This window comes from Callorhinus ursinus, unplaced genomic scaffold (assembly GCF_003265705.2).
Source record: "Callorhinus ursinus isolate GAN/ISIS: 27379988/994484 unplaced genomic scaffold, GSC_fseal_2.0 scaffold25, whole genome shotgun sequence".
In the NCBI taxonomy this organism is placed as follows: domain Eukaryota; kingdom Metazoa; phylum Chordata; class Mammalia; order Carnivora; family Otariidae; genus Callorhinus; species Callorhinus ursinus.
In genome coordinates this window covers 37,709,316-37,730,250 of record NW_027397087.1, presented here as the reverse complement: position 1 = coordinate 37,730,250, position 20,935 = coordinate 37,709,316, and the positions used below count along the sequence as shown (strand labels likewise).

Genomic DNA, 20,935 nt, shown 5'->3' with positions numbered 1-20,935 from the left:
CACCACGGGGTCCTCGGGGACCTGGACCTCCACGGCACCTGGGGGCGGTGGGGTGGGGCAGTGAGGTGGGGTGGGGGCACTGGGAGCCTCCCTAGTCTTCCTCCCCTTCCGGGTTAGTTCCAAGCCCGTCCACCCCTCCTTTAAAGCCGGAGACCCAAAGTAAAGCTTATTACCTGTGATCCTCATCCAGTCAACAAGACTACAGTAAGCACCTACTATTTGTTGAGCCTAAGAGTTAGGAATGCAACAGAGAAGAAGACCAAGGTCACACCCGTACAGAGCTTACCTTTTAATGGAAGCGAGGGACAAACTAAGACACAAATTCGCATTAGCATGGGATTAGGGGTATGAAAGATATAAATAAGCCAAAGGATTAGAGGTGGTAGCTTTTCAAAAATCTGACAGGTACTTTACCCCAGTCTGTGCTAGTTGAATTTTCACATAAGTATATGTTATCTTTATTAATCAGAAAGGGGAGTCTAAAAAGGTATATACCAAATGTTAACAGTGGTTTTCTCTGAATGAGAAAGGATCACGAGTGCTTTTTCTTTTTTCTTTTCCCAAATAAGCACGATTCGCGTTTATACCCAAAAGAAAGAACGCTCACACCTTTCAGTGGGGTTGTGAGGCACATTCTCACTAAAAGGATATGAAGTTGAGATTTAAAGGGAATGAAAAAGAGCCTGACATACAAAAAAGCTAGTGTAAGAGTGTTCCAGGCAGAGGGAACAGCAGGTGGGAAGGCTCTGAGGCAAGATTCAGTTCCCTAAGTGAAAATATCAGGTAGCTGCCCCCTGTGGCCAGAGAGTCTGGATGGGAGGGCTTCGTAAGACCAGTAAAGAATTTAGGTTTGCTACATACAATGGAAAGTCACTGCAGGTTGGGGTGTGTGTGTGTGTGTGTGAGATCCCACATAATCTGGCTAACAATGCTTACAACTCACTCTGGCTTCTCTGTGGAGAACGGATTAAGGACTATTTCAGTGGTCTTTGTAAGAAGTGACGTTGGCTTAGCTCCAGAGGGTGGCGGTGGTATCGGAGAGCATGGGGCAGATTCAAGGTTTGTTGATGAGGGAGAACCAACAGGACCTGCTGATGAATGGGAGGTGAAGGGAACACAGGAGCAGGAATCCCAGAAGCCTAGCGTCAACTCATCGCCAGAGCCAAGGCGAGGGGCATAGCCAGAGCAAAGCCCCCTGGGGCAGACTCCCCTGTTCGTCCCCTGCCCTTTATCCTGTGGATTGGCAAGCCTCCTCACCAAGTCACCTCTGCCTCCATTCCAGTTCTTCTTTTAGAGCCCTGGGAAGTTAGGCGGGGGTCCCCAAGCCTTTCCTTTGGGGAGGTACACTCTCTGGCACTGCCATTCTTAGGTGTGTGCTTTGCGCACCAGCAAAGCAGGCACACTCCGTGTAAAAATCAAACAGTCTTGACACAAAGCTGACTGGATATAGCACCCGTCAAAAGTTTCTTGCATTTAGAAAAGTAGTATTTTTTATTGCGAATTACACACAGGGAGAGGGTATCATGATCTTTGCACTGTGTAGAGGTCTCTAAAGGTCTTATGCTGGCCCTGGATCTCTCGCTGCAACAGCAGATGCCCCAGGCCAGCTCTCCAACTGGTGGCCCTTGTAGGGGGCATTTAGGAATGAAACCTGAGGAATCACCCAGACAAAATCCCTTTCTCCACAGAAATCAGAGCAGCAGTGACCAGAGAGTTGCTTCCTCTTTATGACCAGCAGGTGGCACCAGACACTCAGTTTAGTCTTCCCCTCTGGCGGAAGAAGGCAGTCTCTCCCTCTGCCAGGGACTGATAAGAATTTAAAATATGAGGATATTGTCATTAAAAATAAATCCATTATTGAATGCTGACTCTGTGCCAAGAGCTGTGTGGGAAGAGTTACATCATTTATCCAACATGGTTATTGAGGAGCTACTATGTGGCTGGCATCAGTCCTGGCACTGGGGACAGACCCTGCTCTTTGAGCAGAGCAGACAAGAAGCAGGTAAACATACAACATGTCAGGCAGAGGGAAAGGTTGGGAAGAAGCATGATGAAGTAAGGTCAAGGCTATGGAGAGGTGGTATGCTATGTTATACAAGGTAGCCAAGAAAACCTTGCTGAGGGGGTGACGTAGGAGCAAAGACCTGAACGAAATAAAGGATCAAGTCATGCTAATGTGTGGGCATGGAAAGCTCCAGGCAGAGGGAACAGTACGTGCACAGGCCCTCAGGAGGGAGCACGTATACTGTAGGTTTAAGAAACACATTATCACATTAAGTGCTCACATGACCAGTTTACAGAAGAGGAAACAGGCTAAGAAATGCTGAGTACGTTGCCTATGGAATCCCAGTGGAAATGAGTGGACAGGTGACAGGGGACAGTGGGAGGAGGTTGGCCAGAACCCTCCCCATCCCTGCTAGACAGACAGGCTTGGCAGGAGCCCTAGTGGGAATGGGCGCCCCCCCCCACTCCAGTCCCCACACTGCTCCCCTCACCTGTGATGCAGAACCACAGCGCTGCCAGGACTGTGGCCAAACGCACACGCATGCCCACACCCTCACTGGCCCAGGGACACAGCATCTTCCCGAGAGGCAGCTGACAGCTGGGCTCTCCGTGATGGAAGGCTGCCCCTGCGTGTGAGGAAGAGGAATTGAAGACTTTGTCTCCAAGGGTCTTCCCCAGGCCCGCCCTCACCCTACTGCCTCCCTCTCCCACCCCGCCCCAGCTCGGGGAAGGCTGCAATTGCCCAGTGGCAGGTCCTCCCTCCCACACCCTACAAGACTCCCCACTGAGGGGTTTTTTGTTTGTTTGTTTTTTTGAGACATGCTAGCTGGCAGGAGGGAACTGAATCACTGGGGAGGATAGACCAGGGCCACATGGGGCAGGGGGCAGCTGGGACCCACCCTTTCAGAACTAAGATGTTGTGAAGATGAGACAAGTTGGCAAGTAGAGGCAAGGTTGGCCAGCCCGGGGCAAGAATGCGCGCAGATCAGTTTGGCTCAGTTTGACTCCAGACAGCAGCTGGTGGGGAGAGTAAGGGCTGAGGCTGGAGCCAGACGTGGAGACAGGCTGAAAGGTCTGAAGTTTATCCTGAAGGCAACTGGGAGCCGCTGAAGGTTCTGGAACAGGGGAAAGGATATGGTCAGAGCGGTGCTCCATAAAGATGACTGATAGCATCTGCAGGATAAAGAAGAGATAAGGCAGGTCTGGGTGAGAACAACAGCACTGGAGGACATGCGGAGAGAGGAAGGGGGCAGTCAGGGTGGCCATGGTTTTGAGCCCAGTGAGCGGGTGGGGCAGTCACTGAGACAGAACATGGAGGCAGTCGGTGCAGGGTGTGGGAAGTTAGCAGTGTTTGTGCAGAAACTTCCAGGGGAGAGTTCTTGGAGGCAGCTGGTGTCAGAGTATGGGGCCCGAGAGAGAAGACACTTGCTAACTGGACACTTTTTAGCAAGTGACTGAGACCAATCAGAAACGGAAGAGGCCCGGCCTGGGGTGAACCCCAGAGGCTGGAATCAGGACCGAGTGCGAGGAATGGGAGGTGAAGGGAACATAGGAGCAGGAATCCCAGAAGCGTAGCGTCAACTCATCCCCAGAGCCAAGGCGAGGGGCATAGCCAGAGCAAAGCCTGTGGCCACAGGTGAGACCTCCCTGGGCCCAGCCCTGCTCCCGATCCTGGCTGCCCCCCCCAGTGTCTGACTTGGGCGGGCTGCATCCACCTTCACCCTGTCCCACAGCTGCTGCCTGACTGTTCACACCATGTCCCGATGAAGCCACATAACCAGTGTGGACTTAGGCTATCCAACACTGTTCAACAAGAACGCAGTCGACTTCACATTCTCACAACCACCCAGGGAGACAGCCGGATCGACTTGGTCCTATTTTTCAAGAGAAAAAAATAAAGCCCCTTATATAAGTGAGGTGCCTTTGTTAATGTGATGTAATCTGCCAGTTAGCAAGCTGGGGAGGGTTTGGGTTCCCAACCTCCTGCCACAGCTTTCTGCCCTCCCAAGGAGCAGACCTCACCCACAGCCAGCCAGCACCATCATTTTGGACGCAGGCACCCGGCCTCCAGCCTTCCAGTCCCAGCCAAGCACCTCCCCCACCCCCAGCAGCTGGGCTGAGGGAGTCCCTCAGCCAAACCGGGTGCCTCCTCCCCCCCCCCCCCCCCAGCTGTCCACAGCGGGGAAGCCCTGAACAGCCACTTCCTTCCCAGACACTTCCGGCCCAAACCTGGCAGCCTCAAAGCCTCGCCGCCTGCTGAGTCAGCAGCCTTCCCTGCTCCATTCATAAAGGCACCCTTGGCGGGCACCACATCCTGCCTACAAGGGCAACCCCTGGCTGCAGGAAAAGCTAGCAGGCTGCAGCCTCCGCGCTGTCCCCCACCCCCACCCCAAGGAAGCACCAGGACCTAAGGATTAAGAAGCTTCCAGATTCTAAGACTCCTTTCCTCTCTTTCACCTCCAGGAGAAAACCAAGGCCTATCTGTTCTTCCCAGGCCACCTCCCTCACCCTCCCCACTGCTGCTTATGCCTGCCACTCCCACCCTGACCCTCCTGTGACCTTCCTGAGAGGCCCTGCTATCTCCACTCTGCCCCCACAAACCCCACTCTCTACAACGTCTGCTCTCAGCACCTTATTCCTAAGATAGGAATCTGTTCACATCCTTACCCATGCTCAAGAACCTTTCGTGGCTCCCTATTTAGTACAGAAGTAAAGCCACTTTCCTCTGGCTGGCACTCAAAACTTTTCTTATGAGGTCTCCATATATCAAGCTTTTACTCACCAGGGTCTTTTGGGAATGCCTGCCACCTCCATGAATGTGGGGGAGGTCAGGGAGCACCCCCTCCTGATCAGACCTACCAGGGCTCCCCAAGGGCCAAGCTGTCCTTCACTCTAGAGGGAAAATGGGAGGATTTCCAGGAGTGGGAGTTGGGCTTACCCCCTTTGGTTACCTTCCTAGACTCTGAACCCAGCAAAATTCCCACTGTCATGGCTTACCCTAGGGAAAAACCTGACAGCCGAGAACCAAGAAGACCTGAGAATTCCACCACACCAAGAGGTTCCTACCCCAACAGCTGGTCCCCCAGAGACTGAGAGAGGGATGGAGAAACACCTCTCGGAGACAAGGTGCCCTTCAGGGAATGGGAGCAGGGCCTGGGAACAGAAAGCCCATCACTGCTCTTTAGGACAGATGGGCTGCCCTTGGAGGCACACAGATCTCGTGCTGCATTGGCACCACCCTGCCCACCTTCTCTACAAAGGGGAAGTCTCATCCCATGGTGGGACCTGCCCTGGAGTCAGCATGTACCACCCTTCCTAGTGAGTCACCAGCCAGCCCTCCCTCCTCCTCTTCCTTCATCCCAGACTCAGCCAAATGTGGGAACTCCAAAGAGTCCTGCCAGGAAAGAACACGCAGTGCTTTGGCTTTCCCCGGGGAAGCAGGACTGAGGGGCCCAGGCCATGCTTGGCCTGAAGGTGCAGCAAGTTCATTCAACCCTAGCAGAGGTGCAGTCACTGGGAAGCTCTCAAGAGAGGACCCAAGGTGTGCCTCCATTAAGCCCAAACCAAGAAACAAAGGCTGAGACTGGGCTCTTGGTAGAGAGCTCTTGGCTCAAGATGAATTCCTTGCCCCCACCATAACCACCCCATATCTCTTAACCCCCTGCCTCCTCCCAATCCCTGCAGGGTCCACTTGGGCAATGCCTCCCACTAAGAGGCCAAGAAGGATCAAACCACATAACTAGTGTCAATCTCTGCTAACCAGTATAGCACAGAGGCAGAGCTTCTGCAAACAGCAGTTAAGCACCTGAACCAAGCTATGCCTGAAACAAGTGCACACCTAGACTGTCCAGATACTTGAGTCAATCCTTTTTTTTTTCTTCAAGCTAGTTTGAGCTAAGTTTCTATTACCTGCAACTGAAAGACTCCTTGAATATACATTTGTTTGTGTATTCAGTAGTGCATTTAACTATTCACTGAGTACCTGGTAGGCAGGCACTGGGGACAGAGAGATGACTAAGCTATGTGTCTGTCCTCAAGGAGCCTGCATTCCAATCAAGGAGTGCCTGTGATTCACTGCACTTCAATACAGTACATTATTTAAGGTACAGTGAGGGCTACTTGCAGGTACCTCAGAGACATAATAACCCTAAAGGTGAGTCCAGAAAAATGATGAGCAGCATCCCAGGTAGACAGGCTGGGCAGGATGGCTTCTCCCCAGCCCCAAGACACCTGTCCTCCTGGCACTGCCTGGGTGCCTCTCAACCAGATCCCTTTGAAATAGTAGAAAATGAGCCCAAAGTTTAGGGTTCTGGTCCCAGCTCTGACACTGCTGTGCAATTTTTAACAGGTGACTTCCCCTCTCTAAACTCCATATGCCCATGTATAAAAGAAATGCTTGGCTGGATCCTAGCGGAACAATACTAGTATGTTAAGGCTTCATGTACTATATCCTTGAGCTTGAGCCAATTAGCTGCCATTCAGGTCATGCTAAAATGTACAAAATGACTGTGGCAGAAACCCCTCATTTCCCCCTCATATCTATTCTCCTCTTCTGTAGAATTTTTAGTTGGGCACATGGCCACTCAGCTGAAGACTACAGATCCCAGCCTGCCTTGCAGGGGGAAAGGTGTGTCCGGGTGACCATCTTCTGGCTAATAGGATGTGAGAGGAACTGGTGTGTACAACGTCTGGGTCAGACCCTTAAAGAGAGAGAGCACACCCTCTCTTGCCTCCTCCCCTTTCCCACTCCTGGAACACAGCTGTGGTGACCATCTGAAACCATGCTGCCAAAGGCAACACTCTGGAGACTTCAGAACAGCAAGACCCAGGGCCGTCAGAGGGGCTGCAGTATCAGCCCTGGACAGACTCGGCCTGTCACATGGGTGAGAGTAAGCATCTACTCTAGCGTCACTGTTATTTTGAGTCTTTTTACAGCATCTGAAGTGACTAATTTAGAGAACCATCCCTCCCCTCCTTTCCCTCCTTCTCTCTCCCGCTCTTCCCACCCCATGAAAATTGCCACGCTCAGAGAGCGAAAGGAAACCACATCTAAAATAGGTGTTTCAAAATACGAACTGGACCCTATCTCCTCTGAGTCACTTGATGACTGGGCCTGGCCCAGGGTAGGTGTGACCTGGCTTGGGGATTGTTTCGTTTGTATGGGAGGGAGAGGCTGACAGAGTCAAGGATGTCCTGAAGGCTTGAACAAGTGGGCACTTGGGGGCACACATCATACAATGTGCCTCCATTAAGCCCAGGAGACCTGGAAATGAAGCACGTGTAGGAGGAAGAACAATTCCTACTGGGCTTGAGCTACAGAGCATCCCTGCCAGATGCCGCATGGACTCCTGGACACACGGAGCTGGAGCTCAGAACAGGACAGGGAGCTACCCGTGGTTTGGGAGTGATGGGAGCCAAAGTTGGGATCATTGAGGGAGAGTGTGGAATGCGGAGAGGTCCCCCAGCAAATTCTGGAGAATCTGCAGAGGTTAATGGTCAAGTCTCAGAATAGGGAACCTCTCTCAGGCCACCCTCACAACCCATTTGCTCCCTCCAGTGATGGATACCCACAACCTCCCAAAGAAGTCTGCTGGCTTTGGGGCGGCTGTCACTGGGGAAAGCTCTGCCTTATCCTGAGCCCAAATCTGTCTCCCGTCCCGCCCCTGTCAGTCCTCCTTCGACCTTGTACTACAAGTCTGCCCCCTCCCTGATCTTCTCCCTTGACAAGGCCACCCTGGGCAGCCATGCCACTTTGTTCACCAAAATAACCCCAAATAATAGACTATCAAATCTGTGGCCAAAGACTGGACGCCATTTACTCGCATTGCTGCGGATCCCCACCTCTGCCATCCTCTTCCGATGGACCTGGGGAAGGGCTGGAATTTTATGGGATGGTTCATTTGCGTCACTGTTCTATTTCATCCAGTTAAGCCAACTCCGTCACCCCAACTGCCACAATCTTTTCTTTTAAACTGTGGCAAAATACATGGAGTGTGAGGTTTACCCTTTCAACCATTTGAAATGTACAACTCAGTAGGGTGAAGTACAGTCACAGTGTTGTGTGCCCATGCCATGATCTTCTGCAGTACTGTTGTGACAGCTCCTGGCACCTAGAAGGTGCTCGATAATTTTGTGGTGGGTGAAAAAAAGAAAAATGAATGTCACCCAAAAAGGTTGCTCTCTTCTCCCCGCTTTGTTTCTTGTGTCATCAAGGTCCTCGGGAAGGGGACAGGAATAAGAAGAGCCCTTGGTTCTGCCCCTGGACCAATGCCCATCCACTGCCCAGGGCTCTGGGGTTAGGAATCTCCCTCTTCGTGCTGCCACTCAACTGCCCATCACAGGTCTTATCGCCGCTTCTGGAGGAGCACCAGTCAAATGGGGAAGAACCAGGAAAAAAAAAAAAAAAAGGCTCCTCTGAAGAAAATGGACTCCTCTTCAAGTGCTCCATTAATAACTGGTTCCAGGATTTTGTCCGGGGTTAAGGACATGATCACTAATCTGTTGTTCTCATAATCTGCCTTCTTCCCCGTAAAACCAGTTATTTGCTCACCTCAAGTCTACCAGCATTCATTTATCCACTCACACAACAAACGGGATGAAGTGTTATGGGCACGGAGGGTCAAGCAGTTCCCTGGAGGAGTGGGCCCCCACGGCATAGTCTGAGAAGAGAGGGCCTCTGGGGAGCGGCTGTCGGGAGATGGGGCATGGGAGGTGGTCAGGGGTTGCTTAAGGATGGATTCTATACACAGTGGGAACCCGTGGAGGGCTACGACCCCCACACCTGCTGTCTACCCCAGTTGTCCTGAAATACCCCTGACAGCTTCTCAGATATCTTATCTCCAAGTTCACCCCACACCAGGACGTTCCCAGGGGCCAGAAGACAAATCCATTGAAAGCAGATTATCACCTCCCTACCGGGCCTGAACTTTCCTTCTTACCAGCCTCTGCAACTTCTTTCTTTGACAAGGAAGACAACAGATGCTGGGCAGACCTTCTGTGCCTTCAGCATTCAGTCTTGATACTCTTAGCAACTTTCCTCCATGTCCTTTATTCTAGAGTGCCTCTCTCTTGTTCTACACTGATTCCTTCTGATAACAGGGCTCCCCGGTCCTGCAGGGAACCCAGTCCATGTGATGCTGGTGGGGCTGACCCCCAGCCTCGGGCCTCAGCGGGTGACTGGACCTGACTCATCAGAGAACCCTCGGGGATTGGCTCCAGAATGGGCCGATGAGCCAAACCACACCCAGTCGGACTTCCCAGGGCTGTTCCGCTGGCGTGAGCGGAAAAGACTCTTTCTGTAAAGGTCCGGATAGTAAATATTTTAGACTTTGCAGGCCATCTGATATCTATCACAACTACTCAACCCTACCATTGTAGCAGGGAGACAGTCATAGACAATGTATAAATGAATGAGCAGAGCCGTGTTCCAACCACAAATTTATTTATGGACACTCAGATTTGAATTGCATGTAATTTTCATGAATCGCATGATTTTTTTTTTCAACCATGACAGGCGAAAAAACCATTCTTAGCTGTGGGCTATACAAAAACAAGCGGCAGAAGGTTTGGCCCATGGGCTGTAGTTTGTAGGAACGGGTTTAGAGACACACTAGCTCCAGTCTCCAAGACACCCAGCTAGCCGCAAAAATGGGAACCAGTAGGGAACTGGTACATTAACGACGGCGCCTCTGTGTAATGGAATAGCGTAGAGCTTTTTAAAAGAACGTGTACTAATGTGGAAATAAGTCCATGCCATATGTCACATAAGTAAAGTATACTGTCAACCGTATGACCTCATTTCTGTATTAACAGATGGCCCCATGGCCCCAGGTCTGGTCCCCTACCTCTCTCTCCATCTCAGCATCACCTGTAGTCCAGTGCACAGCCTTCCTCCTCCAGCACTGAACCTCTTGGGGTTGGCTCCTAGGCTTTCTCCTCAAGTCTCTCTACTATTTTTTCCTAGATGATTTCATCCACTCCCGTGGCTTTAAATATCGTTTATATGCTGGCAACTCCTAGATTTTCTTCCCCAAGCCCACACCTCTCATCTGAGCTCCAACTGTCCCCTAAAGATCTCTTTGCCAGTGACTCAGAGGCATCTCCCTCTTAACATGGCCCTCTTCAAACTCTTGATCTCCCCTCAAACCTGCTCCTCCCCCGCTCTTCCCGCTTGGGAAAGGCACTGCTCTCCACCCTCCGCTCAAGCCAGAAACCCAAGTTTCTCTCACCTCTACAATGCATCACACCAAAAACAACCATTCCTGACCCCAAAATATATCTTCAGGCTCGGCAAACTATAGCCCGAGCCCCAAATCCAGCCTGCTGCCCGCTTTTGTTCAGCGCACCAGTTAAGAAGGGGTTCACTTTTTTAAACGGTTGAAAATCAAAAGAAGAATATTTTATGAGACACAGGAATTGCATGAAATTCAAATCTCAGGGTCTGTAAATAAAGTTTCATTGGAACGTAACCACAGTTCCTTTACGTATTTTCTGCGACTGCTTTTGCAGACGATGGCAGAACCGAGCCCTTGCAATCGGCGCAAAGCCTGAATTTACTTTCTGGCCCTTTGCAGAAAACGTTTGCCGACGCCGGATACAGCTTCACCCTGTTTCTCTCCACCTGTGCTGTTCTCTCCGCGCCACCAAGCCTTGTCATCTTGCCTGGCTGACCACAAAAGCTTCTTCACTGGTCTCTCTACTTTCCCTCTCATCTCCCCACCCGCTTCTATACCCCAGTCTTGACACTACACAGCAACCAGAATAACTGCTATAAAAACATAAACTGCATCAGGCCATCACTTCCAATTTTTAATCAGCTCCTCCATGGCCCAAAGAGCCCTACCTGTTCTGGCCTTGCTCACCTCCCCAGCCTCACCTCCTCCTATTTGCCCATCCCCACAGGGACCTCTTCTAGGTCCTACAACAGGGGATCTTTTTCTCACGGGTTTTTGCAAACACAGTTCCTTCTTCCTGGATGACACGGGGAACACTTCTTTATCCCGAGAGTCACCTTGGCAGAAAAGCCAGGCAGAGATTGGCCACTCCGGGGGAGTCCCTATTATTCATTACACAGTTTTCTTTTTCTCTGTCATACTGGAACCTCCCTGAGAAGGAACAGCATCTGCTCTACTGACTATTGTACCCTTGAGTCCAGTGCAGGCCCGGCACCTGGTGAGTGCTCAGTGCAGTGTGGAATGAATGAAGGGGACCTTGTGTTTAGAGAGAGAGAGACAGAGAGAGATAGATGTTTGTATATGGGAAAGGGGTCTGGAAGTGTGATAGCGAACCCAACCCCAGGACGTGGGAATGAGGGCAAGCATCTACTCCTACTTCTTAGTTGATATACTTCTGTGACTTTGACAATGAGCATGTAATTCCTTTGCAATTAACAAAAAGGAAAACAGCAACTTGAGAGATTTTTATAGATTTCACACCAAGCTCCATCACTCACTTGCTAGGTTCCCTAGGGCAAACCTCTCTGGCTCTTTGTCTCCTCAGCTCTCAAAGGAAGGTCCCACAACCATCCTGCGCTGTAACTGTGATCGCATGCTGGGCTGGTGTCATCACAAGAGGCTTCATGGAAGAAGTGAGCCCTGGTGTTTAAGGAGATGACTTTGGTGTAGGAGATAGTTTCAAATCCAGACTCTGCTACTTCCTAGTCATGAGACTTTGGGAAATCATCTTCTCTGACCCCCAGTTTGCTCATTTATAAAATAGGGACTATAAATTACCCTCCTAGGATGATTATAGGACAGCTGGGGAATACCCCCCCCCAATGACCTTCCCTTTTCCTGATAATCTGAGTCAGTTCGAGCCTTTGTGTTCTTAAATGGGATCATTAAGCCACCTTGCCTGCCCCAGGGTACAGTTTAGGCTCAGGAGCAGGCAGCCCTAGGCTCAAATTCTGACTCACAAGTTTTGCTAGACACATGACCAAGTATAAATGACTTAACCTCTTTGAGACTTGATTCCCCATCTCTAAAACGAAGTAACAACGCCTATCCCACAAGGGCTGCTATGAGAATAAGAGCATATACAGAAAGGACTTGGGAAAGCACTTAGCACCCACAAACAGCGGTAACAATTATTCCTGCTGTTATTATTGCCGTAGTCATGGGGACAAGGCCTCCTGGGTGCCCCCGCACTGAGTGTCACCCACACCCCCCCCCCAGCCAAGAGCTTCTCTGTCGGGCTATACATCTAGGCCCACCCCCCCAACCCCAGCACACATTCCAGTATCTCCCCAGGGAAGCCCCGGTTCCTGGGAGCCCATGTTGACTTTAGGGTGACCTGGGAGCCCTGCTTCTCAGAGGTACTATCTTTTCCTACTCCAGGGCTCCCAAGAAAAAACTGTTTCTCATTCCCCACTCCTTGCAGGTTTCCCTCTGACATACTCTCTCCATGCCTCAAGAAGGCCAAATACCCAAAGGAATTAGGGGTGTGGAGGAGGCATCCATTCTCTGGACCACAAAGAGAATGAGAGGGAGAGTGGGGGCAGCTGGCCGGGAGCGCAGCGCAGACCTGGAGAGTCAAGGAGGGACTCCGGAGGCACCCGTGTGCTGAAGACCAGGTCTCTGGAAAACCGAGCACTCCCACAGATGGCTTGGACTGGGACACCTACGTCAGGCCTGCCCTCTCCCCAGCTCTCCAGATGAGTTCTCCCTGCCTTGCTGTGGGGCACGTCTTGCCAGACTCCAGAACGAGGGGTGAAGCCCATGCCTCCTCCAGAGTGGCAGAAAGACAGACAGCATCCCAGCTCCAGGATGTGCCTCTGCATGTGTCTTTGGGCACATGACTTCCCCTTTCTGGGCTCTGGCTTCCCCATCTATACCATGGAGCTAATGACACTCCACTTGGGAGGACTGACATGATTAAACGTCTATGAAGCATCCGGCACAACCCCACCCCCAAAACCTGGAAACTCAATGTTCCTAGCTGGAACCTCATACTGCAGGGGTGGCAAAACTGGGGTACGGCAGCCAGGGGGTGCAGAAAAACACACGGGGCCCTGTCCCAGATGTTTGATGCATCTGAGACCAAAGGAAATTTCTCACGGATCTTATCAACCAGTTCCCACCCTCCTACTTCCCGCAGGCTCAGGCTATGCCTTCCCCTTCTGCTGGTGGACCTCCCTGGCACTCCTGCCCTGGGGTGCGGAAAGAGGACAGCAATGAGAAGTGGCCACCCACTCGGAGGATAAGCTCATGGGCAGTGACATCATCCTGCCTGCCCTTCTTCCTCCTCCCCATGACCCCATGACTCAAGTCCACAGCCTCAGGCCCCATGTGGTCATAATCTTGGAGGCTGTTTGGATTTGGATTTTTCTTCACACTCAAACCCCACACATCCAACCAAGAACCAGCCAGCAGCAGGCCAGAGACTTGTTCTACAACACTTTCTAGGAGTGTCCTTAGGTGCTGTGGAATCCCAACTCACAGCTCTATGATCATCCTGACAATCTGACCCCAAGCTGTATCGCTTAGCTCACGGTCAAGGCCAAATCCTCCTCCAAAAAAATGAAGATTTATGGTTCCAGACAAGACACGAATACAGATTAAGGGTGGAGGAATTCCCCCAGGAAGTCTCAGAAGTCAACCTCACCAGAGTAAGGACAGAGCCTCCTCAGAAGGGACGACGCTTCTATACATGGCCTTCCCACAACTGTTCAAGCACCCAACCCGGCTGTCAGGCATCTGAGCATCTCAGTCAGCCGATCTGCTTCCATTGGGTGACTGGTCAGAGCTGCAGAGGGCCAGGGACAGTAAGGAAAAACAGGTCCACAAATCCCAGCACCCCTTCCCGCCCTCAGGCTTGCATTAACACGCCGGATGGTCTGATTTCTTGCAGCAGGGGAGTCTGGAGTAAATTGGAAAGCTCACTGAAGGCAAGCAGGAGAAACCACCAGTGATGTCATTGAAGAGAGGAAGGAACTCCAAACAGCAGTCAAGGGATCAATAAAAGCATGGCTGAAGCCACTTAGTGCAAAGCTCACTCCCACAAGAGTCCCCTCGCCCTACAGGCCCTTAGCGCAAAATCTGACATTCACAGCACTGACTCGAAGTCATGACAAAAAAAATTTCACTCATGTCAGGAGTATCCTGATGTCAGACTATGATGTACGTAATATGGGAGAGAAAGATTTCCATGCTCGATAGTTAAAATCAGTGTTAGTGCTAAAGCTCAGGAACTCTAGATATCAGGGAAATGTGCTCACCCCAAATATTCCCATTCCCAAATGAGCTGGAAATATGAGCCATCACTCACACCCTGCAGCCCCAGAGCCCTCCACCCCTCCCCACCACTCAGATGGGCCCAACCCGCCAGACAAGTTTCAGCTTCAATTTCAAGTTTAGACTTCAATTTCCCTCAGCCTCCATAAGCGTCCCACCAACGTGCAGGCCCCCAAACTGCAAGGAAGGCTGCACAGCATCAGATTTCCTAGGGATTTCTGGGAGGCCAGAGGGAATGAGAGGAGGCTGCACTAAATGAAGAACTCTCTTAAAGACAGAACAGCTTCATTACTTTCTAGTACAGAAGCCAACTGCTAAAGACATGCACGTAAAAAAAGGACCCCGGCCTTAATTTAATGATGAAACTGACTCATTTACAATTATCCACATCCAATTTGAAGGCAAATAGTTTTTCTCAGTTAGGTCAAACAAACACTTCCCCTATTCCCCCAATCGTTTCTACGTTACCCTTTGCCTAACGTTTTCCCCCAGTGATAGACCCATCCATATCTGAGTCATCTGTCACGCATTTCTCATTAGGGCAGGTCTGGCTTAGAAATAAACCCCTTTTTCTGACAGTTTGGGGCCTTAGGCCAGCAAACCTGCCAACTCCCTGACTAAACAGCATTCTGAGGGCCTCGGGGCACTGAGATTCAACTCCCTCCCCTCTAGGGTGTCTCCACCCTGGGTCCCCACCTTCAGGACACCGAGTTCCCCACCTCCTCTCCGTCCTACCTCCCCCACCATCTCTTGGAGACTTCCCCGAGCTCAAATTACCCCATCCTGCTCTCTCGTGTTCGCCTCCCACCCCCAACACCTATTCACCCCTTCACCCAGGTCAGCGGTCCCTACCTGTTCTTTTCAGAATCTGTCCCCCTCGCGCCCACTGCTGCCCGCGTAAGTCCTCTCTGCTCCGTCCTTTCAGGGCCAGGAAGAGTGGGTCCCCCTCCCCAACCGTCCCGGGCAGCTCTCTCTCCTCGGAGCGAGGACTCAGGGTGTTTTCCTCTGCAGGGCCCTCTGGAGGGCCCGGGAGACCCTGCTTCCCTGCTAACCCCGGCTGGCTTCGTGGAGCTTTCCAGAATCATCAACACAGTGACAGATCTGCCCCCATGCCCCTGCACGCCCCGGGCCCGGGTAATCACAAGCGCCCACCAGCCTCGTCCAGGACCTGCCGGGGGAGAGCAGGTCCCACTGTGCCCCAGCCCCCTCGGCGGTAAGCTTGGGGCGGGGTTGGATTGTGGCGGCCCCCGCTGCCTGGGGCCCGGACCCCGGCTGCGCCGCGGACCCGGGGAGGGTCCAGCGAGGGAGGGCACAGCACGCGGTCCGGCGGCCCCGCACCGCTCCGCCGCGGACAAAGGCCGCCCCCACCCGCGCGAACCCGCGCCACGCAAGCACTCACCGCGCCGCGGCCGGCTCTCGGGACGCGGGGACGCGGCGGAGCGCTTGTCGAATCGCCGCCGCCGCGAGGCCGGGCCCGAGTGGGGGTCGGGGGCGGCCCCGCGAGGCCGAGGGGCGGGGCGGGCTGGAGGAAGCCGCGGGCCCGGAAAGGCAGCCCGGGTGCGCCCCAGAGGCCGGATTGGCCCCGCGGCGGCGGTCCGGGGCAGAGGCCTGAGCCCGCCCGCTGGGCAGGGCATCGGCCCGGACCCCGCCCCTGACCCCAGACCAGGTCCTGGACTCCGGCCAGGGGGCGCTGGTCTGCCCGTGCCCCTCCCCCGCCGCGTTCCCCGACTCCGAAGATCCGACGTGTATTTTCTCCGAGAGGGGACAGGCGACTGCCCGCTGACCACCCCACCCTCCAGGCGGCTGGCCGCAGAGCCGGATCCCGTGGGCCGACCCCAGTCCTGTGTTCTCCCTCCGCCCCAGGCTGCTACCGCGGCCTGGAAAGGGTTAACTTCGACTGCGAGGAATTAGGAGCTGCAGGGAGCTCTCTATAAATACAGTGTCGTGGGCGCCTGAGCCAACCGCAGGGTAATTTCCACTGAGCTGGTTTTCCTCTTTTCCTCCCACCCACGGCCACCCGACCAGCCCTGCCCCCAGCCCCAGGCCAGGCCCCAACAGGGGGAGCAGCTCTGATCCCCGTGCCTGGGCTCTGTCCTTAGAGGCCCCAGCTCCAGCCTGGGAGGAGATGGGGGGTCAGAGGCTTGCCTTAGCACATCCTGTCCCTGCACCTGCTCTCTGGCCTGTTCTTCATCAGTTACGGACAGGAACAGCTAAAGTGTAGCAAGGCTTCTGGGGTCCAGGGTCTAGACTCTGAGCTTTCCCTGCTGGGCCTCTGTAGATCCTCACAACAGATAGATAATATGATCCGCGTTTTACAGGTGAGAAACCTGAGGCTGGATGAAAGGACTCTAACTTCGTGCTTTTGCCAGGCCCACCACCAAGTGGCAGCAGAGAAAGGGGAGGGGGCTCAGGAAATAGAATGAATGCATATGCTTCTCTGTAAGCTGTTGTGACCACTTGTAAGCTCTCATTTAATATTCACAACTCAGTGAGGGGAATGCCATTACTATCCTCATTCTGACAAATAAAAAAAATTGAGACACAAACAGATTAATAACTTACTAGAGGATAAAACTATTAAGTGGAGGAACAGGATTTGCCCCCTTGAATTTAAGTGCTGAATGCAAATTTAATTCTGCACCTGCGCGTGTGTGGGGGGGGGCGGGGGCAGTGGCTCATGGGTATGTGTGTTTGTGAGCAACTCTGTATTTGAATCGGTGTGCTTATGTGTTTCTGAATGTAAGTTTGAGAGCAGCTATGTCTATGTAACTGCTTCTAGGGATGGGGGAAGAGAGCAGGGGTTCAAGGCCAGGCCATCTGGCCCAGAGTCCTCAGAGGTCATGAGCCTCCCCACCAATCCGCACTGCTCCGCCTGCCCTATTAGGGCCTGTCCAGCCTGGGCCTGACCTCATAGATCTCAGGATGAGCAGCCCCCACCAGGCCCCACAACCTGGCGAGAAACATCCAAGGAAGAGGTGTCCTTAGGCTGAGAGAGCCAGGACCCCTGCAGCAGGACCCTGGAGGTGGCATAGAACTAATCTAGAAAAATGTACTGTCCTTCCCTCCACCAAGAGTCAATCCTGTGCCAGGTGCCCTGCAGTGGTGACACAGGTCCTGTCCCAGAGGGTTTGTAGTCCGGCCGCAGAGGTATGACTCAGCCGTGATGGACAATGAAGGAATAGCACAGCGCAACTTATATCGGTGTGGAGCAGGCGGGGGAGACTTTTATCGTAATTGCTTGAGAGAATCAGAACAGGAGGGAACGAAGAGAGTGTTGCCTCTCATGACTGGAAGCAGTGGCCTGAGAGGGTGCTGATCCCCCTGAAAGTGTAAACAGCTAGGGCAGGGAATAGACAGAGTGTCTGCCGGACAGGCTCAGCTGAGACTCAGACACCTGGCCTTGACACAAACAGCTGGAGTGACCAAACCCGTATACAGGAACCTCCGCAGTGCAGAGAGTGTTTTTCTAGGCCTAGTCAAAAATACATCATTTCCCAGGCTCCCTTGTAGCTAGAAGTGGCCACAGGACCCGCTGTGGCCAATGAAACTCATTGGTTGGGGCTTTGGGAAAAACCTGTTAAAGGAATAGGCTTATGCGAGGGGAGACAGCATGGTGGTTCCTCAAAAAAATTAAAAATAGAATCACTATGGGACCCAACAATCCCACTTCTGAGTATAAACCCAAGAGACTGAAAGCAAGGTCTCAAAGAGATATTTGTATACCCATGTCCATAGCAGCATTATTCACAATGACCAAAAAGTAGAAACAACCCAGGTGGCTATCCAGTAGATGAATGGATAAACAAAACGTAGTAATACGTATAATGGCACATTATTCAGCCTTAAAAAGGAAGGAAATTCTGACACATGCTACACTGTGGATGAACCTCGAGGGCCCTATGCTAAGTGAACTGAGCCAGTCCCCAAAAAGACAAGTACTGTATGATTCCACTTACAGAAGGTCCCCAAAGTAGTCAAATTCCTAGTGACAGAGAGGAGAAGTGTGGCTGCCAGGGCCTGGAGGAGAAGGGGATGGAGGGGCTGCTGTTCAGCGGGTACGGACTTGGTTTTGTGAGACGAAAAGAGCTCTGGAGACGGGTTGCACAACAGTCTGAATGTACGGAACGCTACTGAACTGTGCACTTAGCAATGATGAAGATGGTACATTTTATCGCGTGTATATTTTATCACAATTAAACATTTTCCAAAGTAATAAGAAGAAGCAGACCTCACTGGCATGTGCCTTTGCCTTTTGCCTTTTGCTCTTCTTTTTCTTTGTGCGTGAAGTGCAGACGTACAACCAGGTGTAAAGCAGCCATCCTGCAACTCTGGGGACAAAGGCTAAGGGTGGCAGAGGAGAAAGTCAGAAGCAGTCTGGTTCCTGAAGGCATTGTGGAGCTGCCACCCGGACCCTGGATTGCTGCCAGCCCTTGGCCTCGCCCCCAGAGTTGCCATTGCTCATTCAGGATTGATTAGGGATGAATAGTGACCCTCAACGGTCTTTCTCCCCAGGCTCGCTATAGGGAACATCAGACCATCATTCTGGCAAAGGGAGGGGGTGTTCTGACCCTCTTATTAGTTTCCCCGGAACAGAATTTCTGAGTTGCTGATAAAATTCAAAGACAGCTTCCTTTAACCTCCTTAACATACAAAAAGACAAGTATTTCCCTCATCTATTTGAATACCCTTAAATCAAGCAAACTGGATTCCCTTAACCTAGCTTTAATGGAGGGGGGGTAGGCTCCTTAGAGCAGCTAAGCAGCCCATCTTTCAGAAAGCAGCTCAGAGACGTTGGCAGGCCTCACCTAAGAACAATACCCAGAACTCTTCATTTCCATAAGAAAGAAAGATCAAGTCTTGGCCAAAGGCCCCGTTTGGGCATTTTTTTCCAGGTTCCTGTGACACCAATAACTTGGCCTTGGCCTCCCCTTACTCAGGCTGCACATTACCTCCCGACCGGTTTGCATTTTCAGGGCTCAAGTCCTTGATGTTTTGGCAAACGCCGCCACCCCACCCAGCCCCACCCACTCATTTAGGGTGCACAGGGCTGCCATCTGGAGCCAGCCAGCCAGCCCAGCTGTCTAAGGCAACCAAGTTTCTCCTAAATGACCGGATCCAGTGTAGGGTTGAATATAGAGCACAGTGACCAGTGCACCTTCCCGCTTTCTTATTCCCGGCACTTGAGTGTTGGAGTAGACTTCAGGTGTCTGGATCCAAATATTTCCAGCTGGAAGCATCTGGCCAGCAAAATAAAAGGAGCAGCCTGAAAAAAAAGAGCAGAACTGATCCTTCAAGAACACCTCCCCCCCCATCCAACACATACACTGCAAAAATAACAAAACGTCCTCTAACCAGGCTTGTATAACCAGCTGCCCCCATCTGACCCACTGTCCTCTCTTTTTCCCTGGCCACCCTCTCCAGTATCTGCCCTCCTCCCCTGTCCTGGGTGGTAGCTCTCAGCCCTCCCCCTGCTTTCCTCTTCCTTCTCTGGCCCACGCTTCCAGCGCTCCCGATACCAGGAATCCGTATTGGAGTCTGTCCTGCTGCTGGAGGGTCAAGGTGGTTGGTTCTCCAAACAGGAGGGCTGGGATGGAGTTAAGAAACAAAACAACAGAAGTAAAAGAGCACTATGGCGCCAGGAGACATTTTCCCTCATATTGGGAGTTGTTTTGTTTTGTTTTTTTCCTGATGACTTCTGGTCACGTGCAGATAACCCAGTTATCCGCGCTTGCACAACCCCAAGAGTGAGTGCCTCCTTCAGGGTGGCGTCACAGGGGCCTCATTTATGTGCCCCCGGCCCTGGTCCTGCTTCTAGGTTTGGCCCATGACAGGTTCAGAGAAGAGAGCACAGAACAGAACAAGTTAAGGGTTCCACCTAGAAGGATAAGACCCAGAGCCCCAAGCTTGGAGAACAAGGGGCCCCTCATGCAAAGCCAGCAGTGGAGACCTTCCTAGGGAAGACAGTGGATAAACCACTTGGAATCCAGGAATCCTAGTCTCAATCCAGGTGCTAAATTAAATTAAATACTAGTATTGCTTTTTCAGTTGCCGGGACTCATGATGGCCTTGTGGTTTTAGTTGGACTTGAGATACCATGCCTGGACATCTTCAGGACATCTGACCATAGTCTCCCAGCCCTGGTACCGACACAGGGGAAAGCTGAGCTGCCCCAATAGTGAAAATGGTTTATTCTGTCCTCCTGAGTGGGGCATTATTCACCTGCCGGTCCTTTTTTTTTTTGAGAGAGAGAGAGAGAGAGAGCGAGAGAGAAAGCATGCAAGGGGTGGGGGCAGGCGGGCAGAGGGAAAAGGAGAGTCTTTTTTTTAAAATTTTATTTATTTATTTATTTATTTATTTGAGAGAGAATGAGTGTATGAGTGGGGGGAGGGGCAGAGGGAGAAGCAGACTCCCCAATCAGTGGGGAGCCCGATGCGGGGCTCGATCCCAGGACTCTGGGACCATGATGTAAGCTGGAGGCGGACACTTAACCAACCGACTGAGCCACCCAGGTACCCGGAGAGAGAGAATCTTAAGCAGGCTCCAGGCCCAGTACGGAGCCCAAAACAGGGATTGATCTCATGACGCTGAGATCATGACCTGAGCCGAAACCAAGAGTCCAGACGCTTAACCGACCCAGGCACCCCAGCCAAACCCTCATTTCCAAGATGACTGACTGCCAATCCCAGCCGCTTTCTCTTGCT

At 52.2% G+C, this 20,935-nt stretch overlaps 1 protein-coding gene across 6 annotated transcripts in view; it reads right to left on the bottom strand.

Moving 5' to 3' along the window:
- Positions 1–16,116, bottom strand: part of CD276 (CD276 molecule) — a 26,840-nt gene extending 10,724 nt beyond the window's left edge. Inside the window, exons 1-3 of one of the 6 annotated variants that reach the window (XM_073877329.1) lie at positions 15,634–15,770; positions 2,904–3,119; positions 2,496–2,630 (exon numbers count right to left, since the gene is read on the bottom strand). In XM_073877329.1, coding sequence (XP_073733430.1) covers positions 2,496–2,580 — 85 coding nt within the window. In that variant the 5' untranslated portion in view covers positions 2,581–2,630; positions 2,904–3,119; positions 15,634–15,770. Of the gene's footprint in view, positions 1–2,495; positions 2,631–2,903; positions 3,178–3,719; positions 3,851–11,455; positions 11,553–15,633 lie in introns of those variants that run through there. The other 5 variants (XM_073877330.1, XM_073877332.1, XM_073877331.1 and 2 more) reach the window with 5 other exon arrangements.
- Between the last annotated feature and the right edge of the window lie 4,819 nt (positions 16,117–20,935).